Below are 24440 nucleotides of genomic sequence, written 5' to 3'. Positions count from 1 at the left end.
ACATCCCTATTGCTCCTCAAGCAAAGAGAAAATGGAAACAAACTGTCTGAGATTTTTAGAAAAACGTTTTCTCTGTGTATTCTTTAAGGACTGTTATGAAATCAGGCCCTGAGATTGTGAAAGCCGGCCTGCGTCAGTTCTTTGAGAGCGCTGCGGATGACATTGAGAAGATGGTTGAAAATCTGAAACTGGGCAAGGTGTCCAGTCGAAACCAGGTCAGAGAGGGTTTTCTCTTCTTTTTGCTCACTAAACAAATGTGTTCATGTTTTTCTTGTGAACTGAAATCTGTATTTGTGTGTTGTTTACAGGTTAAGGGTGTAGCACAGAATATCAACTACACCACCACTGCCCTGCTGCCAGTCCTCACTTCACTGTTTGACCACATTGCCCAACACCAGTTTGGTGATGATGTCATGAGTAAGTAGAATGCTTTTGTCCTTTAAATGAACCATTAATGACTTGTTACTCTGGACCAACTCAGAGCTAATGAAGTCTCTTCTCGACATTCTCAGTGGACGACTTGCAGATATCCTGCTATCGTCTAATGTGCAGCATCTACTCTTTGGGCACTGTGAAGACTCCACATGTGGAGAAGTGAGTAGAGACATGGTCTAAAAAAAAGCCTGGAACTAGTTTTACTTTTTTCATTATATATCAGATATCATAACAAGAAACATTTATTTTTCTTTATGCGCACGTATTCTTTCAAAGGTTGATTTTGCATGTGTTATTTCATACAGACATCTTATGAGTATGCATGTTTTTCCTTCCTTTGCAGACAGCGACCAGCTCTTGGCGAGTGTTTGGCCCACTTGGCAGCTGCTATGCCGGTAGCCTTTCTTGAACCAGTGCTAAATGAATTCAACTCATTTTCTGTTTACACGACCAAGACTCCTAGAGAGAGAGCAAGTGAGTTCTTTTACCTTTATGATTCATTTTACATGCTTCAAACTATTAGATAGTGTTCATGCTGAGTTATTTTTCATGTCCGTGATTTCACTCGTCTTTTCTCTCCCCGCTTAGTTCTTGGTCTTCCCAATCAAGTAGAAGAGCTGTGTCCTGACATCCCAGAACTGGAGATTCTGATGAAAGAGATCCATGACCTGGCTGAGTCTGGAGCTCGCTACACAGAAATGCCCCATGTGATTGAGATCACCTTGCCCATGCTGTGCAACTATCTCCCGCGCTGGTGGGAGAGAGGCCCAGAGAACTTCCCCGAGCAGGACGGCCAGCTCTGCACCGCTGTCACCTCCGAGCAACTCAACCAGCTGCTGGGTAGCATCATGAAGATTGTGGTTAACAACCTGGGTATAGATGAAGCCTCTTGGATGAAAAGATTAGCAGGTTAGTGACCAGAGGATTTACAATAAGCCAAAATAATGTCACGTGACACACAGCTATAGTATTGCAGCATATCATAATGTGTAAACAGCTACATTTTCACATGTTACACAACTATTATTTGGAGATGACTGGCAAATGTTTTGTGCCTTGTCCAGTGTTCGCTCAGCCCATTGTCAGCAGGGCTAAACCAGAGATGCTTAAATCCCACTTTATCCCAACCATGGAAAAGCTGAAGAAGCGTGCAGCAAAGGTGGTGGCAGAGGAGGATCATCTGCGCATGGAGGGCAAAACAGAGGTGGACAGCGAAAACGGGACCATTCGAGATGAGTTTGCTGTACTCTGTCGGGACTTGTACGCTCTCTACCCTTTGCTCATTCGCTACGTGGACAACAACAGGTAGCTGAGATTAGCAGCACCTTTATATGAAACACATTTCTGCTTCAGTTTTCTTTTTTTTATTGAAATTAGAAATTTAGGGGAGCATAATATGACGCTTTTTTGTCTTGCAATGAGGCACAATGTTGTTATTGAGGCAGAGGGATGGAACCAGGGAACTAAACCTACAAGAAATAATAAATTCAAAATCTGAACAGTAGAACAGGAAACTCCACAGGAACAATAATTCAAGGTTTTAAAAGAAAGCTCCACTTTCATTTCACCCTTTTTTTTGCTGGTCATGATTCACGTTTAAGAACTATCTATTGCTGCCTGTGTCTGTAGGGCAAGTTGGCTGACTTGTCCAGACCCAGATGCAGAGGAGCTTTTCAGGATGGTGGGAGAGGTCTTCATTTTCTGGTCCAAATCCCACGTAAGTCTTCTGTTTTCTGACATCATATATGTATGCATTTATTCCGTCTCTCGTTTAGCATCTTTATTGTGTTATATATTGCAGAACTTCAAGAGGGAGGAGCAGAACTTCGTGGTGATGAATGAGATCAACAACATGTCCTTCCTGACTGCTGACAGTAAGAGCAAGATGAGCAAGGTACTATCTGAGAGCAAAGGAAATGTAAAAGTAAAACATTGCCTGTTCTCTAGAGGTTTGATTCACCTACTTCCATATCTTGAGTCATAACACATTAAGAAACTAAACTCTAATAATTAATGTTTCACTAACACCACCCATTACAAGCAGAGAAAAGTAACAGGAAGCCCTTCTTGGTGTTTTCTCAGCTGTTATTTCATTGTTTTTCTTTAAGCTGCTGTAGCTTTATGATTATTCTGTAAGTGTTCATTTCAGTCATTTCACAAATAAGTTTCTACAAGAAGACTGATGGGCTGTTACATAAATATTAATATCCTTTTTTTCCCAGGTCTGTGTAAGCGGCAGTATATAGTGTAGTAGTAAGATTGTTGCTAACTGTTTTTTCTCCATATATATCCTGTGTCGGGGTTGGACGCTGGGCCACTAGGCCGGAGATGGAGAGGTTAGACCGTGTTTGTGCACGAGAGCTGTGCTGATCGCATGGCACCCTGAGTTTGCGGAGGCATTTCATCAACTGCTAATAGACAGATCCCAATATTCACACGTATACAAACACACAAACACACACATACAGGGTTTTTCCTCTTAGGAGAGACTTCACTACACATCTATGAGTGAATGAATGAAGTGTGAGATTATATTATACACAAATATATTAGTGATGTTTTTTAGGAGTAAAGAATGTGAGTGTGAATGTGTCGCAAACATATGCTTTTATGTGTGTCTGTATATGTGTGAGTAGGGGTCCGGAGCAGCTTGATGAAAGCTCTTTGCTGTAGATCACAGTAGTGTGAAAGGTTTCATGGTGCTCGGCAGAGCAGTAGCGTATATAATTTGGTGTGTGCACTCCTGCAGCCGAGTACCATCACCCTGTTTTTCTTTGACCAGTAAATAGTTTGCCTTTCAATGATCCTTGTTGGATACAGTTATGGAGCCCGTGCTACTGTGATGTTACTTGTGTCACTGATGCTTGGGGTTTTTTTTTTTTCAGCTTTTGTGTCAGAGATTCCTGCACTGGGGGACTCTTCTCTTTTCAGTAGCTGTTTAAACCAAAAGTCCATACCCTGCTGTTGCTCGGTCCACCAGTAGCAAATGTCAGTCGCTGGATCTTTTGCAGGAAATTAAGCTAGCTCTCACTACATCACCAGAATACTGTCATCATATTTACTAACTGGACTCGTTACTTCATGTCATGTTCATTGACACCATTAAATTGTTAAATAAACCTAATCACTGTTTGATGTTTTACGTGGTTGGTGCAAGTAGAACCTCTTCTCCTGGGCTATCAGATGGGCATTACTGTAGTGAGCTTCTGTTTCCTGATCATCACAATGACTCTCAAAGCCCATAGAGTGTTTTCCACCCACACACACCAACACCAAGCATGCACAATAAGGGCAGAGAGGGTGCTGTGAGGCCAGACAACAGACAGTAATGAGCATTGTCAGCCTCTGGATAGGAGCGTGTGAGAAGAGCTCCACGCAATGGAGCTGACCCCATGTGCTGTTCTCTGTGATGTCCAATGGACAGGATGTGCCCTGTCTGGCCACTGCAGTACTAACAGTGAAGCTGCATTGTGTGTAACACCTGTTGCTGGTGCAGCAATGAAGCACATGACATGACACGAAAAGTTGAAGAAAATATGTTGTTTAGTTGTTAAATATTCTCCAAAGCCTTAAATGCCACAAACCATTTTCTGAAAAGGGATTTTTTATTGGTGCCATATAGTTGCTTCATGGAATAGAAAGTGTTCAATCAGTTTAATCTCTCTGTAGTCTGGCAGCTCAGAGCAGGAGCGTACCAAGAAGAAGCGACGGGGGGACCGCTACTCTGTGCAGACCTCCCTAATTGTAGCAGCGCTAAAGAAGATGCTTCCCATCGGCCTCAATATGTGCTCTCCTGCAGACCAGGAACTCATCAACCTTGCCAAGATCAGATACTCACTGGTACTTGTGCTTATTAATGTGATTTCTTTGGGCAAAACTTGCTTCATAGATTAATAGCGCTTTAAATTTCTATAGTGCAAAAGCGTTGCTTCTTTGTTAGCATACATTTTGACACAAAATGGGTAGAAATGATTTTATCTCTCTCTATATATATAATAATAATTTTTCCACAGTCATATAACTCTGTTACTTTTTTCATTCCCAAATTTGTTTAGAGGCTGCGTGCTGTTAATTACTAAACTATAGGATTATAAATGTCCTCCAAATCTTGGTTTCTTTAACTCGTAGAAAGACACAGATGAAGAGGTGAGGGAATTCTTGCACAACAACCTGCATCTGCAAGGCAAGGTAGGCAGACTTTTTATTTCTTTACTAACTGAAAGAAGATAATAAACGCATTCCTGTATAAATCTATTCATTCTGTTCATTATACACATTGACGTGTTATATTTTAGGTAGAGGACCCAGCAATGCGCTGGCAGATGTCTCTTTATAAAGAGATGTCTGGGAAAGCAGAAGATGCCGATGATCCGGAGAAGGTGGTGAAGAGAGTACAAGAGGTGTCTGCTGTCCTTTACCACATTGAAGTGGTGAGTACAACCAGGCATCCTCAATAAAAGAAGGTCTGGAACTGGCTCTCCGTTTAAAAAGTCCTTATCTCTCTGATCCTATGACTATAACCCAGCAGGCAATGCAGAGCTTAAGAAAATTGAGACATTTTCCAAGATAATTATTTATTTTTTGTACATTAGACTGAACATCCCTTCAAGTCAAAGAAAATGGTTTGGCACAAGCTGCTGTCTAAACAGCGTCGCAGAGCTGTGGTGGCCTGTTTCAGGATGACGCCTCTGTACAACATCACCACGTAATGATTAGCAACTTACTTATTCAAAACATGATCGACAATAAAATCAAAAGGCTTTATGAGGCATTATACCTAATTATCTTAATTATCCCTAATTGTCAGTGATCTTTCATTGTTTGCAGGCACAGGGTAACCAACATGTTCTTGGATGCATACAAACGCAACTGGTTAGAAACCGAGGGTTACTCATTTGAAGACAAGATGATTGATGACTTATCAGTAAGTTACACTTTCATTAATGTTTCATCACTGGCATATTGTCTATTCTTTATACAAAGGGTCTGTCATGTTTTATCCTATCTATTAACGATTAGAAAACCATGGAAGAAGAGGAGGAAGAGGAAGAGGAGACTGAGACGAAGCCTGACCCCCTTCATCAGCTGATTCTTCATTTCAGCCGCACAGCTCTTACAGAAAAGCTGTGAGAGCGTCTTTCTTCCTCTGCCTCAGTTCTCTGACCTGTTCCTCAGTGACACTTACTGATTCCTGCTCTGTGGTATTTCTTTACAGTAAACTTGATGTTGACCATCTCTATATGTCATATGCTGATATTATGGCAAAGGTAAGACCTGTAAAACACCAATGGGAATAGATCTTGAAGCTGAACTTCAGAAGAGAATAATTCACCGACATTCTGTCTGCTGCTTTCAGAGCTGCCACATTGGTGAGGAGGACGAAGGGGGAGAACAGGAGGGGGAGGAGCCATCCTTTGAGGTGCGACAGACAGAGATGGTATGGGGGGACCAGGGGAAGGGAGGCAGGGGAGTCAGCGGAGAAGCAGCTCCCTACGCACTGAGTGACTACACCATGACATCACACTCGGCACATCCCCCCCCACCCCACTCTTGCTACATTTCTCTTTTTTTTCCCTTTCTGTCTTCCTTTCGTTAACTCACACCACGTGTCTATTTCCTGTTGTGGTGGACTGACCTGTGCATGCCTTTCCTGGACTCTGCACACCAGTCGGGATCAATATTCTGAAAGAATGTTTTTTTTGTTTTGTTTTGTTTTTTCTAAATTGCATGACTCGAGTGTAGAGATGACGGCAGCTAAAGAATTCAAAATAAAACCCAGGTGAAGACAGACAAGTGAGTCTGTACTAGCTATTGAAATTTCAGAATCACAGTTTCCAAGCCCAAGGTGTTTCGACACTGTAATGTTGCAGCTGTGGTGATTTCAGAATTTCTGTTCCTTTTGGAACCTGATACGTAAATTGTGATGTTGCCCCTTTTAGACTTAATTTAGTAAGAAACAGATAATGGCGATTAATTAAGCCATAGCACAGGATCCCTAACAGGTCCCCTGTGCAAGTCTCAGAGTTTGTGGTCAGTGTCTTCTAGACATGCACCACCCTTTTCTGACTCACAACTCATGTAATCACCTGCTAATTTGACTGTGTTCACCCATATAGACTCACCTGAAAACTAGAGTTCTAACATCTGACAACTAATTGATTTTTGTTTGTCTTTCCTTTGAATTGGACAGCGCTAACAAGTTTCCCTCTCTGTGCTCACCAAGAATACAGTAAAAGCCTGCACAGTCAGCCGTACATATACCGCCCCAAGCCCAAACACACTCATGCGAGCATACAACAGCTACATTCACAGAGACATTCATTCATACACACAGTTTCTTTCCATTCTTTCTATTCATACTCTTATGCTGAGCGGAATCTCTGTAACCAGAGAAAAGTGCATTCATGTTTTTAAAACACTTCAGGCTCACGAGGGAGGGGGGCGGAGGGAGGGTTAGGTAGAGGTTTGGGTGCTTTGGGTGGGGGTCTGTGCATGATGTGCAGTGGGTGGGTCAAATGTAACCTCTTTTGTCAACAGGATGGTTGTTCATTACCTGCTATTATTATAGTATTTGTACTGTACCACAGAATAATATAAAAAAGACAAGTATAGTGCAGCATAGTCCGAATAGCGTGAGTTAGAATACTGCGTCACGCAGCATTAAAGTTTGTGTGTTTTTTTATTCACTTTAATCTTAATATGTTATATTAAACAGTATGCAGTGTCTGCAGATGTGCAGACTCATTTGTTTGTCTAGTGTTCAGTAGTTTTAAAATATCACATACCTTTATTAATCTAATTCAAATAAATCTGAAGGGTGATGAGTGATTTGACAGTTTGACAAAGACTGCTGCTGTTTAACTAAATGGTGCTCATAACCAATCAGCCTTTTTCAGAGTAAATATTTCAAAGTTGTTGAATAAAACAGTCTTTTTTTATTTTCATATCGTGACAAGTCAAAACTCTAAATGTCGAAAATATTTAGTCAAGCAAGCAACTTTTCCTCAGTTTCAGTTTAGGGTCTTATAGTTTATCTAAAAAGCAGACAAGCGTCACATACAGACAGGCTACTCCAGGTAGCATAAAATATAAGTTTAGGCTGTGAAGTAGAACAACCCTAAGCTGTTCTGTTGGAAGCAGGGGTTGCATGTTGTTTTACTCCAGCAACTGATGTTGCTTCCTAAGAAGAATATGTGAAGTGTGTGTTACAATCTGGGATGAAATGATTGCTGCAATTGAATGTTTGCACCTGTGTTAGATATCATAAACTGGAATAACTGTCTCCAACACTAATACATTGGAAGAGAATTGTATGTCTTCAAGAGTCCCGAGTATTAACACTAAAACAGCTTGTTTTTTTTTTACAAGTTCATTCAACACTTGAAAAGAATAGTTTAGCTGAAACAAACTGGCCACTATCTGATGGAAACAGTGAGAATCTGCTCACTTAACTGAGCTTAACACAAAGAAAGATTAAGAGAAGCTGTTTCATAGGTGATAAAATAAATGTAAGTGTAAAAAGTTGTGTTACGTACATATAACACGAATTATTAACCAGCAACTCTGGATGACATCAGGACCAATGGTATAGCAAATACAATAGCAAATTATATTTAGAATAAGATTATCAGGATGTGTGTGTTTTTAGTGTATGTGTGCCTGTACATGTGTGTGTGTGTGTGTGTGTGTGTAAGTGCGGGGGGCAGTGCAGTCTCTGTTGACAGGGTTACAGCTGTTTCCTTGCTACTCTGCTGCACAGGAAAAGGAGATGGAGAAACAGAGGCTCTTGTACCAGCAGTCCCGTCTGCACAACCGTGGTGCTGCAGAGATGGTGCTGCAAATGATCAGCGCCTGTAAAGGTAGCTGCTGCACATTAGATCTGCACACAGACACATAGTAGCACACTCTTACACACACACACACACACACACACACACACACACACACACACACACACACACACACACACACTTGTGTGAAAATTATGAACCAAGCGTTAGCTGTGTTAGATGAACCTGTTTATAAAAAAGTAGTGGGAGTAGGACGTGTAAATTTTGGGGGCTAGGAGCTCACTGAATAAACTGCTGTCCGTCATGGACAACCCATCGCACCCACTTTATGCTGTAGAGGCAGCACAGCTCATTCTCCCTCAGACTTATTCGACTCCCCTGCTATAAAAAAACTGTAGGCAACCTTTCCTACCATTTTATCTGTTGTTATCTTGGCAAAGAGAATCCAGCTTCGCTATTCATGGTTGGGTCAAGTTGTTGTACGAGCGGTATCTGCTTGTTTCAGGTGAACCTGGAGCCATGGTTTCTTCTACACTCAAACTGGGAATCTCCATCCTCAATGGAGGCAACAGTGATGTACAGCAGGTAAAGAGCCTTCATGAGTATGATATATTTATGTCTATAGGCTAAAAAGATTTAAAAAACAAAATTTATTTTACCGCCTATCTACATCTTGACATCTTCATTAGAGCGTTGTTGTCATCATGCTCTTGTCATCTGTGTGCAGAGGATGCTGGACTATCTGAAGGATAAAAAGGATGTGGGGTTCTTCCTTAGCATTCAGTCTCTGATGCAGACCTGCAGGTCTGTAATATATTTATGGTTACGTCGATGTTATACTTCTGCTTACCGTTGGAGGGGATATACAAGTTTTTGTACTTTTTAAGCTGATTAAATGTTTGCTGTTAACAGTGTTTTGGACTTGAACGCTTTTGAGAGACAGAACAAGGCTGAGGGACTTGGGATGGTTTCAGAAGAAGGCACCAGTGAGTATGGTCGACAGCTTTCAATGGTCACTCACAAACTCAACATGCAATGCATACAAACATCTGCATCTTTGTTCTCCTCCTTTGTTTTGTGATATAATATAATATTTTCTTAGTGTCAGTCTTTATACTGTGCATTTGTGTGTGCCTGTATGTGTATGCCTGGTACAGATATCTTTTCATGTGTCCAGAGTCAAGGAGTCATGACACATGTGTGTTAGTCGCAGCATTTTGACTGTTAATGTATGAAACTGTTTATCATTCGCTGACAGTCATGAGAATTCTGGACTCACTCCGTCTCTTTGTTTTTCTCTTCCCTACATCTTGTTCACTTTGCCCGTTTCAACTCTTTACTCCTCATGCCTATGTCCTTCCTACGCATCAATTTGCTGCTCTCGCGGTTCAAAGATAAGAAGCTAGAACGTGGTAAATGAAACTTTGCTGTCATATATTTTTCTTTCTTTCTCCCCCTCCTTTCTGTCCTTTCTGTCCCTTGTGGCTCTTCTTCTTTTGACTAGCCTTTTCCTTGCTGTGAACTTAATATGCATTTCATTTCTCACTCAAGAGCCCAGTAAAATTAAGCTTTAGAGTCATTTGGTCAGTGGTAGATTACAATATGTTGATATATTTATTCATTGTATCCAAGTTAATTTTTCTTTTTGAAGTGGCTGTGAAGTTTAATTTTCCTCCTTGAGTGTTTTATGACAGATCTACTGTAACTCCATCAAGCTCTGTCTCAGTATAGATCAATGGGAATGAAATGTGATCGTCTTATCTTCCTATTTCTTTGTATTTCATTCACAAATTGTGCTAGAAGCTAAAGTGTAGGAACTTTTTATGCTCTGCGTCGCTCTTATTTCCATAGTTTAAATGTAGTTTGTTTGCGTCTCCCGTTCCGGGCTGATCTTCACAAACTATGTAAATGGCCAGGTTAACCTCTGATCATTTCCATTTTGATTTGCTTTACTTCATCGGTATTGTAGCGTTGTTTATGAATCATCAGGTCATAATGTTTTACTGTGCTTGTTGTTAAAAAAGCTCAACGAGGCAGTCCAAAGGCAGCTCAGTAGAATCTCAGTCCTTGAGTATCTCCCTGTTATAGCGTCTATTTGTACATATTTTTGTACATCATTTCTTCTCTGCTTGTGCACAGCATATGATACGATGTGATAGTTCAATCTGGTAAGAAACAAGAAATGAAGTCTTTTTAAAGTTCCAGCTGTTGCTGCATCATATACCTTTAATGTATTTTGTTCTGGTAGCCTTCTAACTTTATTGCTACCTCTTTGCTTGGTATACCTATGGGAATATTTAACATGAGTCACAATGATAACGTATTTCTCCCGAGGCATGTGTCCATGACTGTTGTTTTAAGAAAAACCTGGCATCCCCCTCATGGCTTTGTTATGATTTGTTGTTGTTCATTCATGATTAAATCGAAGCATGCTTGTGCATCTTTTGGAAATAAACTGTTTTTACCTGATAGCATGCTATTAGAGAACTGTGAAATTGATATTTTTGCAGTATATGTAGCAAAGTGCAATGTTTAGGTTAGATTCTATTGCAAAGAAATTATGAAAGTCTTCCCAGTTCCTTCAAAAATATTGACAAAAGTGGTTATTAAAGTGCATTTTCCTGCATTCCCCCCTGATTTTCCCCCAACATCCAAGCTGATAGCTAACAGGAGTTTACAGAGTTCAGTAGATCTGTACTGCATGATGGTGTGCCGTGGAAGTTATATCTGTGTTTATGTGTTTACCATCAGTATCCATGTCCTGTTTTTTCAGCTGTATTTTTGTTATTTTGTGATTTTTATGTGTACTTTCATTGTCCACTACAGTGTGATGTGGCTGACACTTCTTGTTCATCTGAGTTGTGCAGATTTTTTGTGTTAAAAAATGTTGAGCTGGTTTGCAATACACATTTGTTCACATTCCATCACAGTCACACGTTCTTCAAGTTCAAACATGAATCTCAATTTCACAAACATTAAATAATGTCATTTTAAATAATGTCCACTCATGTCCTATTCCTATAAATAACATTTGTGCTTACTGTTTAACTTTTAATGCTAATAAAATCTAAATCCAGCAGTGTTAAATGTGTAGATGAACAATATAAAGTTGGTTTACAATATTTAACTATTTGATGAGTGCGCTTAATGAAGGTAAACTGACCTGAATACTAAATTCTATAATCTTTCTATAACTGGTCATTTGAAAAAATCATTTCCATCCATCTATTCGCTTCCGCTTATCCTTTTCAGGGTTGCAGGGGTTGCTGGAGCTTGTCCCAGCTGTCTTAGGGTGAACCCTGGACAGGTCGCCAGTCTGTCACAGGGCTAAGACAGAGACAACCAATCGCACTCACGTTCACTCCTGCATTCACGCCTATGGGCAATTTATTGTTTACAATTTCCAATTAAATAATTATTTGTTTTTATATTTTCTTGTACGAAGACAAAATGATTGGATATTTTGATCTCCTGGTGCATTTTTCCCTTTTCTTTGTTTATAATTTGTTATATGTGTATATATATATTTATATATATGTGTGTGTGTGTATATATATATATATATATATATATATATATATATATATATATATATATATATATATATATATATAGGTTCAAGGTTCTTTATTTGTCACATGCATAGTTATACAAGTATAACACACAGTGAAATGTAACCACAATATATATATATACATATATAAACTATATAGAAAGAAAACTGGTCTGAATCTTTATCTACAACTTCTGTAAGGTGAAGTCAAATAGATCAAGTCAAAAAGGATACAATTCAAGTTTTGCAAAAGAACATTAAAATGTTAAAGAAACGTGAGCTAAAGGTACCCTAGCATTTTATAGGGTACTTCCTCTATAGCATCAACCTTTACTCCTAATATACATAATCTTGTGTTTACCACTATAATCTAACAGAATAAAAGCAGTTCATGTGTACGCTGTCCTGGGACTGCAGAAACCTGCTTTCGCACAGATTAATTAGCATGCCTTTTGTTATTCATCCTAGATGAGAAAGTGATGGCAGACGATGAATTTACATGTGACCTCTTCCGCTTCCTTCAACTTCTTTGTGAGGGCCACAATAATGGTAAGTCATGGCTGTACTAAATAAAACAAGTCTATTCACCAAACACCACGGCTGTATTTAGTGATCTTCCATGAGGCAGAGTGATGCCACCTTGTTTTTAGACTTTCAGCATTAAGTTTTGTATTTCATAAATGAAATTTTCAGCATACTTGGAGTCATTATCCGTGTGCATTGTGAAGCACGGTCAGGATTGCTTTCGGCTGAATATGAGTGGGGAATATAGAATAGAATGGAATAGAATAAACCTTTATTATCCCATGGAGGAGACATTTCGGTGTTACAGAGCTCTTACAGCAAGGAAAAATAAAATATAAAAGGAAGACACAAGGTGAACATTGAACGGAGATATCTATAAAATGGACAGGGATATGTATCAAATCTACAGAGTTATATATAAAATGTACAGTAAACAAACAAGCTGGTGAGTAAGATGACCAACAGGATGTTAAGCTGCATTATAGAGTCTGACAGCTGCTGGTAAGAATGACCTGCGGTAGCGCTCCTTCCTACACTGTGGGTGTAAAAGTCTACTGCTGAACGAGCTGCTCAGTGCTCGTACAGTCTCACGCAGGGGGTGGGAGGTGTTGTCCATGATGGATGTTAGCTTAGACTCTCCTCCCCAACCTGCTCAATGGACTTCAGGGGACAGTCCAGGACAGAGCTGGCCCTCCTGACCAGTTTGTTGAGTTTCCCCCTGTCTCTCTCTCTCCATATATATGTGTCAAAGATTGGTTAGAAGTTGTGAAGCAGTTTTTATTAACCACTGATATAATTGTTTCATTGTGCACTTTTTCATTCATTCTTTTTAAGAGTGATTTGGACACTCCTAAAGTTTTTTTAACATGAGTCACAGTTCCTGTGCATTCTCCCCGCATTGTTCTCCCTGTATCTCTGGTTCATGTCTCAAGGTTTCAGGTTTGTTTTTGCTTAGCTTTTCCCAGTTTAGGTTACTCTTAAGTTTTGGTTTTCGTCCACCTCGTCCCTGTTTGTTTCACCCTTTTGTTAATAAAGCTCGCTCACAACTAAGCAGTCTGCATCTTGGGTCCGTTAATAATTCACACAGAGCCTGTAGACTCCTGGTGGAGCATAGGGCCACAACAACACCACGCCAACGGACTCTATTTTGGGCTGTTCTCTTCAGCTGGGTCCACATCATTCTGGCGGCCTTTATTTTGCTCTAGACAGATCTTCTTCACGTCTGTTTGGGTCTCCCCACGGGACACTGTATATAGAACTGTAATTCCTAAACAGTTAATGCTAAATTTTTATAAAACTTCTTGAATTAAAGCTGAAAGTCAGCACTTGATGCACCTGGTGCATTATCGTCTGTCTGAATTTTTAAAAGTAGACTTCTTTAATTTTGGCAATTCAGTTAATTTTATTTTCCTTTTATCCTCAGATTTTCAGAACTACTTAAGGACTCAGACAGGCAGCACAACTACTATAAATGTCATCATCTGCACTGTGGACTACCTTCTTCGACTCCAGGTCAGTCAGATATACAGTACTTACCCTGATTTTGGTAAGACTGAGGATTAAGCACCTTATATACAATAAAGCTTTTGAAAGGTTTCTTATTAATGACTTCTGGGAGCTCAAAAAGAGTCTTAATATGAATCCAGTATATCATAAAAATTAGATATTACAGTTAGCTTCTGATATTTTTAAGTTTTTTGAGAGTTAAATAAGTCATCCAGAACCCTTGCTAACATCATGTTCTTCCTCCTGTTCCTGCATGCAGGAGTCCATTAGTGACTTTTACTGGTACTACTCAGGAAAAGACATAATTGATGAGCCTGGCAAGAGGAATTTCTCCAAAGCAATGACTGTGGCCAAGCAGGTCTTCAACAGCCTGACTGAGTATATCCAGGTAAAAATCTTGCTGCATGAATGATAAGAAATCTTAGTGGAAGATAAGATTTCTAGGGGATATTCCAAATATGGGTCTACTGCCACGGCCCTCCAGACAGTGGTTAAGTGGAGAACCCCTTCAGATCTAAACTTTGTACATTACAGAGTAAATTGACTTTTTAGAAGAAATTCTACAGGTTTTGTATTCCTGCTTAGGATATGCATTTTTCAAAACACAGTTTTGTTCCCAAAATCAGACTTTTTAGAATTTTTGAAATATTTTGTTTGGTTACAAAGAAAAAAATATGTCTTCCAAATTTGTAAGCGCACATGAATATTATCTTTATTTGCCGATGTGTGTGTTAACTTTCAGGGTCCCTGTACTGGGAACCAACAATCTCTGGCCCACAGCAGATTGTGGGACGCTGTTGTGGGCTTTCTACATGTCTTTGCTCACATGATGATGAAACTTGCTCAGGTAAGGAACATGCCATTGAAGTCATTAATTTTCAATCTTTTTCTTTTTTAGTTTTTATTTCCCGGTGTCAGGAATAATTTCCATTTAGAATCCACCCCCCCCACCCCCCCACCCCAACTATTTTCTATAATAATCTAAACGTACTTGTTTATAAAAATTGTTGTCGATTTGTCTGTTTTGTTATGCTAATTATATAAACTGTCACTCTCTCGGTTCCTACAGAGAAAAGTATGTATTTGTTTGATTACTCTCAGGTTTAACTTTAGAAAAAATCTTAACCGTTTCCTCCCTTTTTAGTCATATTGTTTCTGCCACTTTGATGAGTCTTTTGATATTTAACTGTCTGATAAATATCAAAGGATATTTAAACCTTGCAAATTTTGTCCCTGGTAAAGTAATCTGTCTATATATTAAGTCTAACTGTCTTTACGTTTTAGTTAGATTGTAACCAAATTTAAATTAGAAATGCAAGATCATCTTCCTTCATGCATACAGTATTTGTCTTGTACCTACACGTTTATTAGCTATGTTCATCGATTCAACAACTTTGTTTGACATTTTAGATTTCCACCCAGAGAAATATGAAAACATTTTCAGAGTTGCAGAAATGATGGCTACTACATTAGCAAAGCTAATTATTCTCACTCAGTCTAATGTGGAATTAGAATTCCCCGAATAATATGAACTTCATTAAAGTTGGCAGAAACAACTTGAAAAAATATACACTTATTCCTTTCTATTACTTCTATTTTCCTACTTTACATTTTTGTATGATAAAGTTAAACTACCAGTGCTATTTGATTGTGCTTTGGGTGTTTGCTTTCAATAACACATGTCTACTGTCATTCATTTGTTTTGGTTTATAAGAAGCTGCAGTGTTTACTAACCTAATTTTGTGTGGCTGTTTTATTGCTACTGACACCACTGATTAAAAGGCATTTTTTATGTCATATGACTCTCCTGAAAATTAATTCTGTACAAGTACTTTGTTTAGGCAGGTTTAGATAAAACAAAACACATACATTAAAAAAAGTTTTGTTCGGAAGTTCTACGCCAAAAAAAACTTCCAGAACAATATATGCTGTCTTGGTTATTGAAATGGAGGCTGTTGCCTGACAAAACATTAGATAGTATTCATGCTGAGACAATCCAAAAACAAAGTAAACATTTAATGTAAAACAGTTTTATTTTCATGTGTAACTCTGTTAGATGCACCCCGATCCTGGACAGCGAAACGGCGTAAGAATCTGTGTTTTCACACTGAATCCATCTCATTTAAAGCCCCTCATGCTTTTTTAAAGCCCTCATGCTTAATACTTTCTTTAATAAGTTGCTTAATAGCCTGCACCATCTACATGTGCCTCTTTGTGTATTTTCTCTGCAGCACTTCATATTTTGTCTTTGCGTTTATTGTAATGATATAGATTTTAGGTCTCAACTGTTAAAGAAGCCAAAGTTACAGTTATTCACTTAGTTGTGCTAGATTTAGACCTCGATGATTATTACACACCAAACTGTAATTACACTTTTGTAAGTTAAGTGTCTCCGGATGTATTGTGATTGAATTAATTATTTCTTCTTTGAGGGATTCATTTCACTTTACTCCTTAAAGCCTTAACGTGTTGTATTGTCTCTCTTCATTTAGCTGTTTCATTTGCTGTAGATGATAAGCTGTTTAAAACGGTACAACTCTGATTTCGCAAGCAGTTTTTGCTGGCTTGCATGACATCCTTTTCCTCTAGATCTCCACCAGCCTGACAGCCACTATGACCTATGATAAACATTTGAAGTTTGTCATATCAGCTGGTGCAGGCCTTCAGGAGTGATAAGATTAGCATCTGCAAATATGGCTGTCGTCCATCCTGCAGTCTCTTTTTCAAATTAAGGCTGTTAGAAGAGCCATTTTCTTCCTTCCCCTTTCCTGTGTTTCTGTCTCACATCCTATCACATTCAGTGTACAATTTATTATATAAAAATGCATATTCTTTATTCAAAAATGCACCCCCAGGATCATTTTTGGAGTAGATCACACTCTGAGGTAGTGCCTTTCACTTACGTTTAAAAAAAAAAAGCAAATTATATTCAGTTTAAACTGTAATGTATACAAAAAATGGCTTTTTTTTAGTCAATACCCTTTAAAAAGCTTGTCTCTCTGCTGTGTCTTTGCGTTCTGGTATATACGTTTTGGCTCCATTGAAGGACTCCAGTCAAATTGGTCTCTTGAAGGAGCTTTTAGATCTGCAGAAGGACATGGTAGTGATGCTTCTGTCACTGCTTGAAGGTAAGCTACTCCTCACTATCAGATCATGTCTGCTTCTTTCTGTCAGATACATTCTATTGTCCTTATCTCATCTCTGCTTGTACTGCTATCAGGCAATGTGGTGAATGGTACCATTGCCAGGCAAATGGTTGACATGTTGGTGGAGTCCTCCAGCAATGTGGAGATGATCCTTAAGTTCTTCGACATGTTCCTCAAGCTCAAGGATATAGTGGCATCTGATGCGTTCCGTGATTATGTGACTGATCCACGTGGTCTTATTTCAAAGAAGGACTTCTCCAAGGCCATGGACAGTCAGAAGCAATACTCTCCATCTGAAATCCAGTTCCTCCTCTCGTGCTCAGAGGCTGATGAGAATGAAATGATCAACTTTGAGGAGTTTGCTGATCGTTTCCAGGAGCCAGCAAAAGACATCGGTTTCAATATTGCTGTTCTGCTCACAAACCTGTCAGAGCATGTACCCCATGACACTCGCCTTCAGAACTTCCTGGAACAAGCAGAGAGCGTGCTCAACTATTTCCGCCCTTTCCTTGGCCGTATCGAGATCATGGGAGCCAGCAGGAAAATCGAACGCATTTACTTTGAAATCAGTGAGGAGAACCGCAATCAGTGGGAGATGCCTCAAGTCAGAGAGTCCAAGCGGCAGTTCATCTTTGATGTGGTCAACGAGGGTGGCGAGAGTGAGAAAATGGAGATGTTTGTGAACTTCTGTGAGGACACCATTTTTGAGATGAACATTGCTGCATCTATCTCTGAGCCAGAGGGAGATGGTGCAGAAGAAGAAGATGATGAAGAAGAAGAGGAAGGTGGAGGAGATGAAGGAGAGTCTGGAGAAGGAGATGAAGGAAATGGTGAGGGTGAAGCTCCGGAGTCGGCTTCTGCCTTTGCAGAGTTTCTGAAGAGCGTGGTTAACTTCTTTAACATGTTCACCTTCCGTAACCTCCGGCGTCGATACCGCAAACTTCGAAAAATGACGGTAAAGGACATGATTATCGGCCTGGTTACATTCGTCTACACTGTTTTGATGGGCATCCTGATTTTTGTCTATAGTATATGCAAGGGTTTCTTCACACTAATATGGAAGGCACTGTTTGGTGGAGGCTTAGTAGAGGGTGCCAAGAAGATAACAGTCACAGAGATCCTGGCCAGTATGCCTGATCCCACCCAAGATGAAGTTCATGGGGACCTACCGCCTGAACCAGGTGCTAGGGAAGTCCAAGATGCAGATGGAGTGGCAGACCTCATAGATGCTGTGGGTGGAGAGGAGGAAGAAGAGGATGGTGAGGACAGAGAAGGTGGACGGTTGCCTGGCTTTAATACTCCTGGGGGACTTGGAGACATGGGAGAGACAACACCAGAAGAACCTCCGACTCCAGAGGGCACTCCACTGTTGAAGAGGAAACTGGTGGGTTGTTCTCTCTCATAGTTGTTTATTAATATGTACACTCTTTAGTAACTGGTTAATTAATTGTAAACTAATTAAAACAGCTGGCTGCTGCAGTAGGAGGACAAGGAGATGAAGAAAAGGTTGAACACGAAGAAGAGGCTCCTCAGGAGACCGAGAAAGCAGAGTAAGACGTTTGCCTGTTGTAGTCTGATGTCAAAAATAAGCAGGATCTGCTTAAAATGTGTCCTTGAGATTAAACATAATATATTTTCAATTCACTGAATTCACTATCATGTGTGCAATTATAAACAATTTCCGGATGTTATTGATTAAAAAACAGTTGTAACTCTGCACGGTTTTGTTAGCTGTTCACATACATAGCGTACACCCTTGTAGGTATTGAGTTTTTAATCACATTTTAAACAGTGCCAAAAGTCTAAAGCTATTTTTGTTTTCCCAAGCTTAAATTTCTTTGTGTCTTTCCAAGCACCGAGAATGGTGAGAAAACAGAGAAAGCAGAGAAAGCAGAGAAGGCAGAGCCTGAACCCGAGGTAAAGGAGGAAGAGCCTGAGGAACAAGAAGAGATAAGTGTGAAGACCAAAGTGAAGAAGGACAAGAAATCTGATAAGGAGGGCTTTAAACTGTGGAATGAGCTGGAGGTTCAGAGGATTAAATTCATGGTGAGCAGCTTTTTCTCTCAGCATGGTGTTGAATGTATTTTAACTGCCATGATGAGTACTAGAAAATGAGTCTGATATGTTCAGCTAGTGTACTAGAGATTAGTTTCATACATAGAACATTTTTAAAATGACCCCTAGTATACTTTTGTGATTAGTAACTCATGGAGGACACCTTATCAGCATGTGCATTTATCGGCATTTATCACAGCATTATTGCTAATTTCTTTATTTCTTTCCAGAACTACCTTTCTCGCAACTTCTACAATTTACGTTTCTTGGCCCTGTTCATTGCCTTCGCTCTCAATTTCATCCTGCTCTTCTACAAGGTCTGTTTTGACTAAATAATTTGATGTCATGACACCTGGGACGTAGCACTGTGCATTACAAATTCAGTTATTAGAATCTGTTAGTTCTGGAGTCTTACGTGCATAAAAATAAGCATATTCACATTTATACATCAGCACCAACTAATATTTGTGATCGTGTCTTAAATATTTCTTTCAGATTTTTAGTAAAAATATTCTTAGAAGCTTTACCAAGACCCTGAGGACTGCTGTTTTTTATGACCTTTCTAGGTGTCTGACACGCCTCCAGGTGAGGAGGAGTTTGAGGGTTCTGGTCTCTTTGAGGGTTCTGGGATTTTTGAAGGCTCCGGTACTGAGGAAGACGGATCAGGATTAGATGACGGAGGGGAAGATGATGATGAAGAAGGTCCTTTGTACTACTTTTTGGAAGAGAGCACTGGCTACATGGAACCAGCAATGGCTTTCTTTGGTATTGTTCACACCATCATCTCCTTCCTCTGTATCATTGGCTACAACTGCCTGAAGGTGTGTGAGAGATTTGCTTTTCTTTACTCCAAAAAAGTTTTAGGGGTGTGTTTTCATAGGTTTCATGCGGTATATCTGCTCCATCTCCACCTTTGTAAGGTCCCTCTGGTTATCTTCAAAAGAGAGAAAGAACTGGCCAGAAAGCTGGAGTTCGATGGCCTCTATGTCACTGAGCAGCCTGAGGACGATGACATCAAGGGCCAGTGGGACAGACTGGTGCTCAACACTCCGTAAGACCCATGTTTCAGTATCATTCGTGATACTTTATTACATAGAACCTGCTAGTACCAGGTTGGTACAACAAGGCACTCTTGCCCAGAGAACTGTCACTCACTGGGTATTTTCTCTTTTTCAAAGCATCCTGTTTAAACACTAGAGATGGTTGTGCAGTAAAATCACAGTATCACTGATAGAAGACAGAGAGCAAGGAGAGATGATGAGCTGATAAAGAGTGAAAGATGATTGGGCAATGAGAAAATAAGGAAAGAAAAAAAGAACAAACAGGGTTTTAGGTCAGGAAGATATTTATCTGTACAAAACTGGAAAGGAAATGTGTGAGGCTCCAGAGTTTCAAATAAATAAGATAAACTGAGCACACTGTAGCTAATGTTTTTATCATTGTGCAGAACCTTCCCCAACAATTACTGGGACAAGTTTGTGAAAAGAAAGGTAAGACTTTTTTGTCTTTTTTTGTCAGCCACATTTTTGCAGTTATATATTGAAGTACGACGTTCAACTCAACATCTGTATGTGATTTCCAGGTTCTGGATAAATATGGGGACATTTATGGCAGAGAGAGAATTGCGGAGCTGCTTGGTATGGACTTGGCTTCTCTTGATGTCAGCGCCATGAGCCATGGAAAAAAGCCTGAACCTGACACCTCAATGTTCAGCTGGTAAGCTCACGCATTACATGAATCAATATCATTTACAGAGTTATATTTAAAAAAGGCATAAGGGCAAATGTGTCTGTTGTTGTGCAGGATAACATCTATTGACATCAAATACCAGATCTGGAAGAATGGTGTGGTCTTCACTGATAATGTGAGTAAAAGAAAGTTTTTATGTAATTAAAACATTAAGCGAATCTGCTTTGAATGCGGTCTTCCTGATGCATTTTTTAAATATCTTTTAGACTTTCCTCTACCTGGTTTGGTACATGTTGATGTCTCTGCTTGGGCACTACAACAACTTCTTCTTTGCTGCTCATCTTGTTGACATTGCAATGGGCGTGAAAACCCTGCGCACGATTTTGTCCTCCGTCACCCACAACGGCAAACAGGTTACACTTTTGCTAAAGATACGTAATCGGGCTTTCAGTTGACCTGTTTTGTTTTTTTGTTTTTTTACATTAGATCCTTTGTTTTCCTTCCTTTCGCTGCAGCTGGTGATGACAGTGGGTTTGCTGGCCGTGGTGGTGTACCTGTACACTGTGGTGGCCTTTAACTTCTTCCGCAAGTTCTACAACATGAGTGAAGACGAGGATGAGCCGGACATGAAGTGTGATGACATGATGACTGTGAGTGAAGGGCAACCCCCCCACAAAAAACAACAAAGCAAAAAAACCCACTTCAGGACACACCCAGCATGATTTTTTGGAGGTCGGCTTTACTATGCTATCTAAACTGACCTCTGACTTTACCTCCTCCTGCAGTGTTACCTCTTCCACATGTACGTTGGTGTGCGAGCTGGCGGTGGCATAGGAGATGAAATTGAGGACCCAGCTGGTGATGAATACGAGCTTTACCGCGTTGTCTTTGACATTACATTCTTCTTCTTCGTTATTGTCATCCTGCTGGCTATCATCCAGGGTAATTTTGTGTTATTTGTGGACGCTTACTGAACCACCGTATCATGACACAGGGCACTGCAATTTCACTGCAAACTGTATACAAATGGCTGTAAGCATAAGTCTAAACAGAAAATGGCATTTACAGCCAGTTTTAACACTGAAAAATGTAGCATTTAGCTATTTGTGCAGTATCACAAGTGAAGAAGATATTTCTGTTTTACAAAAATTAGAAAAGGGTAAAAAGAGTATTTGTCTGTCTCTCAGGTTTGATCATTGATGCATTTGGAGAGCTGAGAGACCAGCAGGAGCAAGTCAGAGAGGACATGGAGGTAAGGCTTAATTTTAAACAACCTACATCTCTCTTTCAACTACTAGACATGATTTTGTTTATCATAAAGTTTCCTTTCTCCCTTTAGACAAAGTGTTTCATCTGTGGAATAGGGAGTGACTACTTTGATACGACGCCGCACGGCTTTGAGACACACACTTTAGAAGAGCATAACTTAGCCAACTACATGTGAGTGGCATTACAAACACAGATGTGACTTTCACGCCATTAAACATAATACTCTGTTATTTAAAATAGAAAATCAGCAGATATTTGTGCTAATTGTATTAATCTGAAAATCATGTTTAACCCCTTAATGCTAATGATTTTGACTTCTGTCAAGTCTCATTTGTGTTTCTGTTTCAGGTTCTTCTTGATGTATTTAATCAATAAAGATGAAACAGAACACACAGGACAGGTGAGTAAATATAGGGATTGATTTGAGACAAATATTGATGTTTCAAAAACAAAGGTGCAGGCCTCCTTAGTATTTTTTGGAATTGTTAATTTTGAAAGTCGGCATTCACCAACGTTGCACCATTTTTCAGGAGTCATATGTGTGGAAGATGTACCAGGAACGATGCTGGGACTTCTTCCCTGCTGGAGACTGCTTCAGGAAGCAGTATGAGGACCAGCTTGGATAAAGTCATGAATCTTTACTCTGCATCCAATGGAGAAAGAGAGGAGAGAGAAGATATGAAATTTTAAGATCAAACATATCTATGTCTTAGTTTTGTCCTTTGCCTGCACAGTTCTCTCCTCTGTTAAAGCTATGCACACTTTGACTGCACTGTTGTACCACCTGCAGCAGAATGTTGTTGGAGCTTATTTAAGAAAGGGAGAGTAATAACCGTGAGGCATAAGAAGATACAAGAAGCCAGGGGCCTTTTTATTCTGCTATGACTACACTACATGGCCTTTTTGTGAAATATACATAGTTTGCCTTGCATATCAGTTGTGTCTTTTCAAATGGGGCTCTTTCGTCGCTACTGCTGTAAACGTTTTAGTGCCTATAGCAAAGCCACTGCTTCAGCAATCTCGTTTAGATTTTCAGTTTCAACACTTTTCTTTGAGATATTTTATTTATATTATTTGTAAAATTAGGATTTTTTTTTGTACATGGCTGCTGCTGACTGGTATTACATGTCTGACTGTTGGTGTTTCTGCAATAAAAGCAGCTCGCAGTCATTTTTCTGAGATCCTTGAGAGGGCAGTAAAGATATTTGGCCGCCTCTCACTCTTTTTCTCTCAAAGCTTGTCTTCGGAGAAGCAATCGTGAATAGAAACTTCTGAACTGACTTGCCAAAATAAAAAAACACACTGACATCAGTACATGGCATGTACCGGTGTGAATCAGCTGTACAGACGAACCTACTTGGCACTCTTAAGTCTTACAATGCATCCCTGAATGTATGTGGTGCCCAATCTCTGCTGGTGTTTCCGTGCCATATAAGATATCGATGATGTACACACACATACACTATAAGAGGATGCCAAGGTTATTTATTCTTTATATGCAGATCAGATCTTCTGAAGACGACCGTTTTAGCCCGTCTGTATTTCTGGCCAACAGTCTGTTTTATGACACTTTATGCACAAATAAGTTTTTGTCAGTGCATTAAAATAAGTAATGAATGTATCTAACGTATACACTTTGGCCAAAGCGTCATCTGTATAACTGAGGAATGACTAGGCTGCCTGGACGCTTTTTGATGAAAAGACATATTTTACTTAAACCATAGATACATATATTTATTTTTATTTGGGGCTTTGAGGGATTTAAATGACCCTTGCTACTTTGTTGGACACGTGTGTCCTGTTTGTGACATCCTCAGTGGTGAAGAGAAATGGTCTTACACAGGTTTATATGCCCAGTTTGCAGTCAGAAGAGAAAGTTAGCTTTTGTTTTTGCTAGTTAGGTTTTTATGATCGGTATTTTTAGGAATTCAACATATGAATTATTTTCTCAATTTAAATTTGATGCATTGATCTCAGACCGTTCTGTCTCACTACGCCTCCTCCTGAACACATAAAAACTCATTTACTCTCCATCTTGTATTTAATGTTATTATATGTCAAATACAGAGCAGTATTTTGGTTGCTGATGACTCTGAAGTGTGCATTTGCTGCTGTAGCCCTATCAGAAGCAGTTGATGTTATGGAACTGAATAGAGATCACTACTTTCCACTTGACTGAGTGTCCTCTGACTGAACCCTGTGTTTCAATACAGAATAAACAGACTATTTTAAGGAGAATGTGAAGATGTCTCCTTATTTCCGTGCAAGCTTCTGTGTGTTTCTGGATGTACATCTCCCCAGATTTGTTCTTCATGTTACCTTGTATTTAGAAGTTACAAATTCCATTCATATTTGGTCTCACAAGGTTGTTCTCCAGTAAGATGAGCCAGGCAGTCTTCATGCATTTCTTTTGGGCGATAACACTGATTTTCATTTTGCAATTACACATTGAAGTGGCAAAAGCTAGAGTTT

General features: G+C 39.6%; 1 protein-coding gene across 8 annotated transcripts in view; it reads left to right on the top strand.

Moving 5' to 3' along the window:
- Positions 1-24206, top strand: part of ryr1b (ryanodine receptor 1b (skeletal)) — a 67287-nt gene extending 43081 nt beyond the window's left edge. The window contains exons 65-106 of one of the 8 annotated variants that reach the window (XM_082503917.1): positions 89-215; positions 309-417; positions 513-594; positions 779-909; positions 1024-1344; positions 1500-1740; positions 2065-2152; positions 2237-2329; positions 4105-4275; positions 4564-4623; positions 4731-4865; positions 5028-5140; positions 5263-5359; positions 5455-5561; positions 5651-5702; positions 5792-5854; positions 8195-8294; positions 8731-8810; positions 8953-9029; positions 9138-9211; positions 9620-9637; positions 12247-12327; positions 13727-13815; positions 14069-14197; positions 14552-14656; positions 16856-16937; positions 17030-18339; positions 18423-18505; positions 18809-19001; positions 19241-19327; positions 19577-19831; positions 19931-20061; positions 20458-20500; positions 20593-20726; positions 20814-20874; positions 20966-21112; positions 21215-21349; positions 21485-21641; positions 21887-21951; positions 22039-22139; positions 22317-22368; positions 22499-24206. In XM_082503917.1, coding sequence (XP_082360043.1) covers positions 89-215; positions 309-417; positions 513-594; positions 779-909; positions 1024-1344; positions 1500-1740; positions 2065-2152; positions 2237-2329; positions 4105-4275; positions 4564-4623; positions 4731-4865; positions 5028-5140; positions 5263-5359; positions 5455-5561; positions 5651-5702; positions 5792-5854; positions 8195-8294; positions 8731-8810; positions 8953-9029; positions 9138-9211; positions 9620-9637; positions 12247-12327; positions 13727-13815; positions 14069-14197; positions 14552-14656; positions 16856-16937; positions 17030-18339; positions 18423-18505; positions 18809-19001; positions 19241-19327; positions 19577-19831; positions 19931-20061; positions 20458-20500; positions 20593-20726; positions 20814-20874; positions 20966-21112; positions 21215-21349; positions 21485-21641; positions 21887-21951; positions 22039-22139; positions 22317-22368; positions 22499-22594 — 5875 coding nt within the window. In that variant the 3' untranslated portion in view covers positions 22595-24206. Of the gene's footprint in view, positions 1-88; positions 216-308; positions 418-512; positions 595-778; positions 910-1023; positions 1345-1499; positions 1741-2064; positions 2330-4104; positions 4276-4563; positions 4624-4730; positions 4866-5027; positions 5141-5262; positions 5360-5454; positions 5562-5650; positions 5703-5791; positions 5873-8194; positions 8295-8730; positions 8811-8952; positions 9030-9137; positions 9212-9619; positions 9638-12246; positions 12328-13726; positions 13816-14068; positions 14198-14551; positions 14657-16855; positions 16938-17029; positions 18340-18422; positions 18506-18808; positions 19002-19240; positions 19328-19576; positions 19832-19930; positions 20062-20457; positions 20501-20592; positions 20727-20813; positions 20875-20965; positions 21113-21214; positions 21350-21484; positions 21642-21886; positions 21952-22038; positions 22140-22316; positions 22369-22498 lie in introns of all 8 variants that reach the window. The other 7 variants (XM_082503915.1, XM_082503918.1, XM_082503916.1 and 4 more) reach the window with 7 other exon arrangements.
- Positions 24207-24440: the final 234 nt, after the last annotated feature.

This window comes from Aulonocara stuartgranti (genome assembly GCF_965226115.1).
Source record: "Aulonocara stuartgranti genome assembly, chromosome: 14".
In the NCBI taxonomy this organism is placed as follows: domain Eukaryota; kingdom Metazoa; phylum Chordata; class Actinopteri; order Cichliformes; family Cichlidae; genus Aulonocara; species Aulonocara stuartgranti.
The sequence above is the reverse complement of the archived record's forward strand: the minus strand, read 5'-3'. Positions and strand labels throughout refer to the sequence as shown.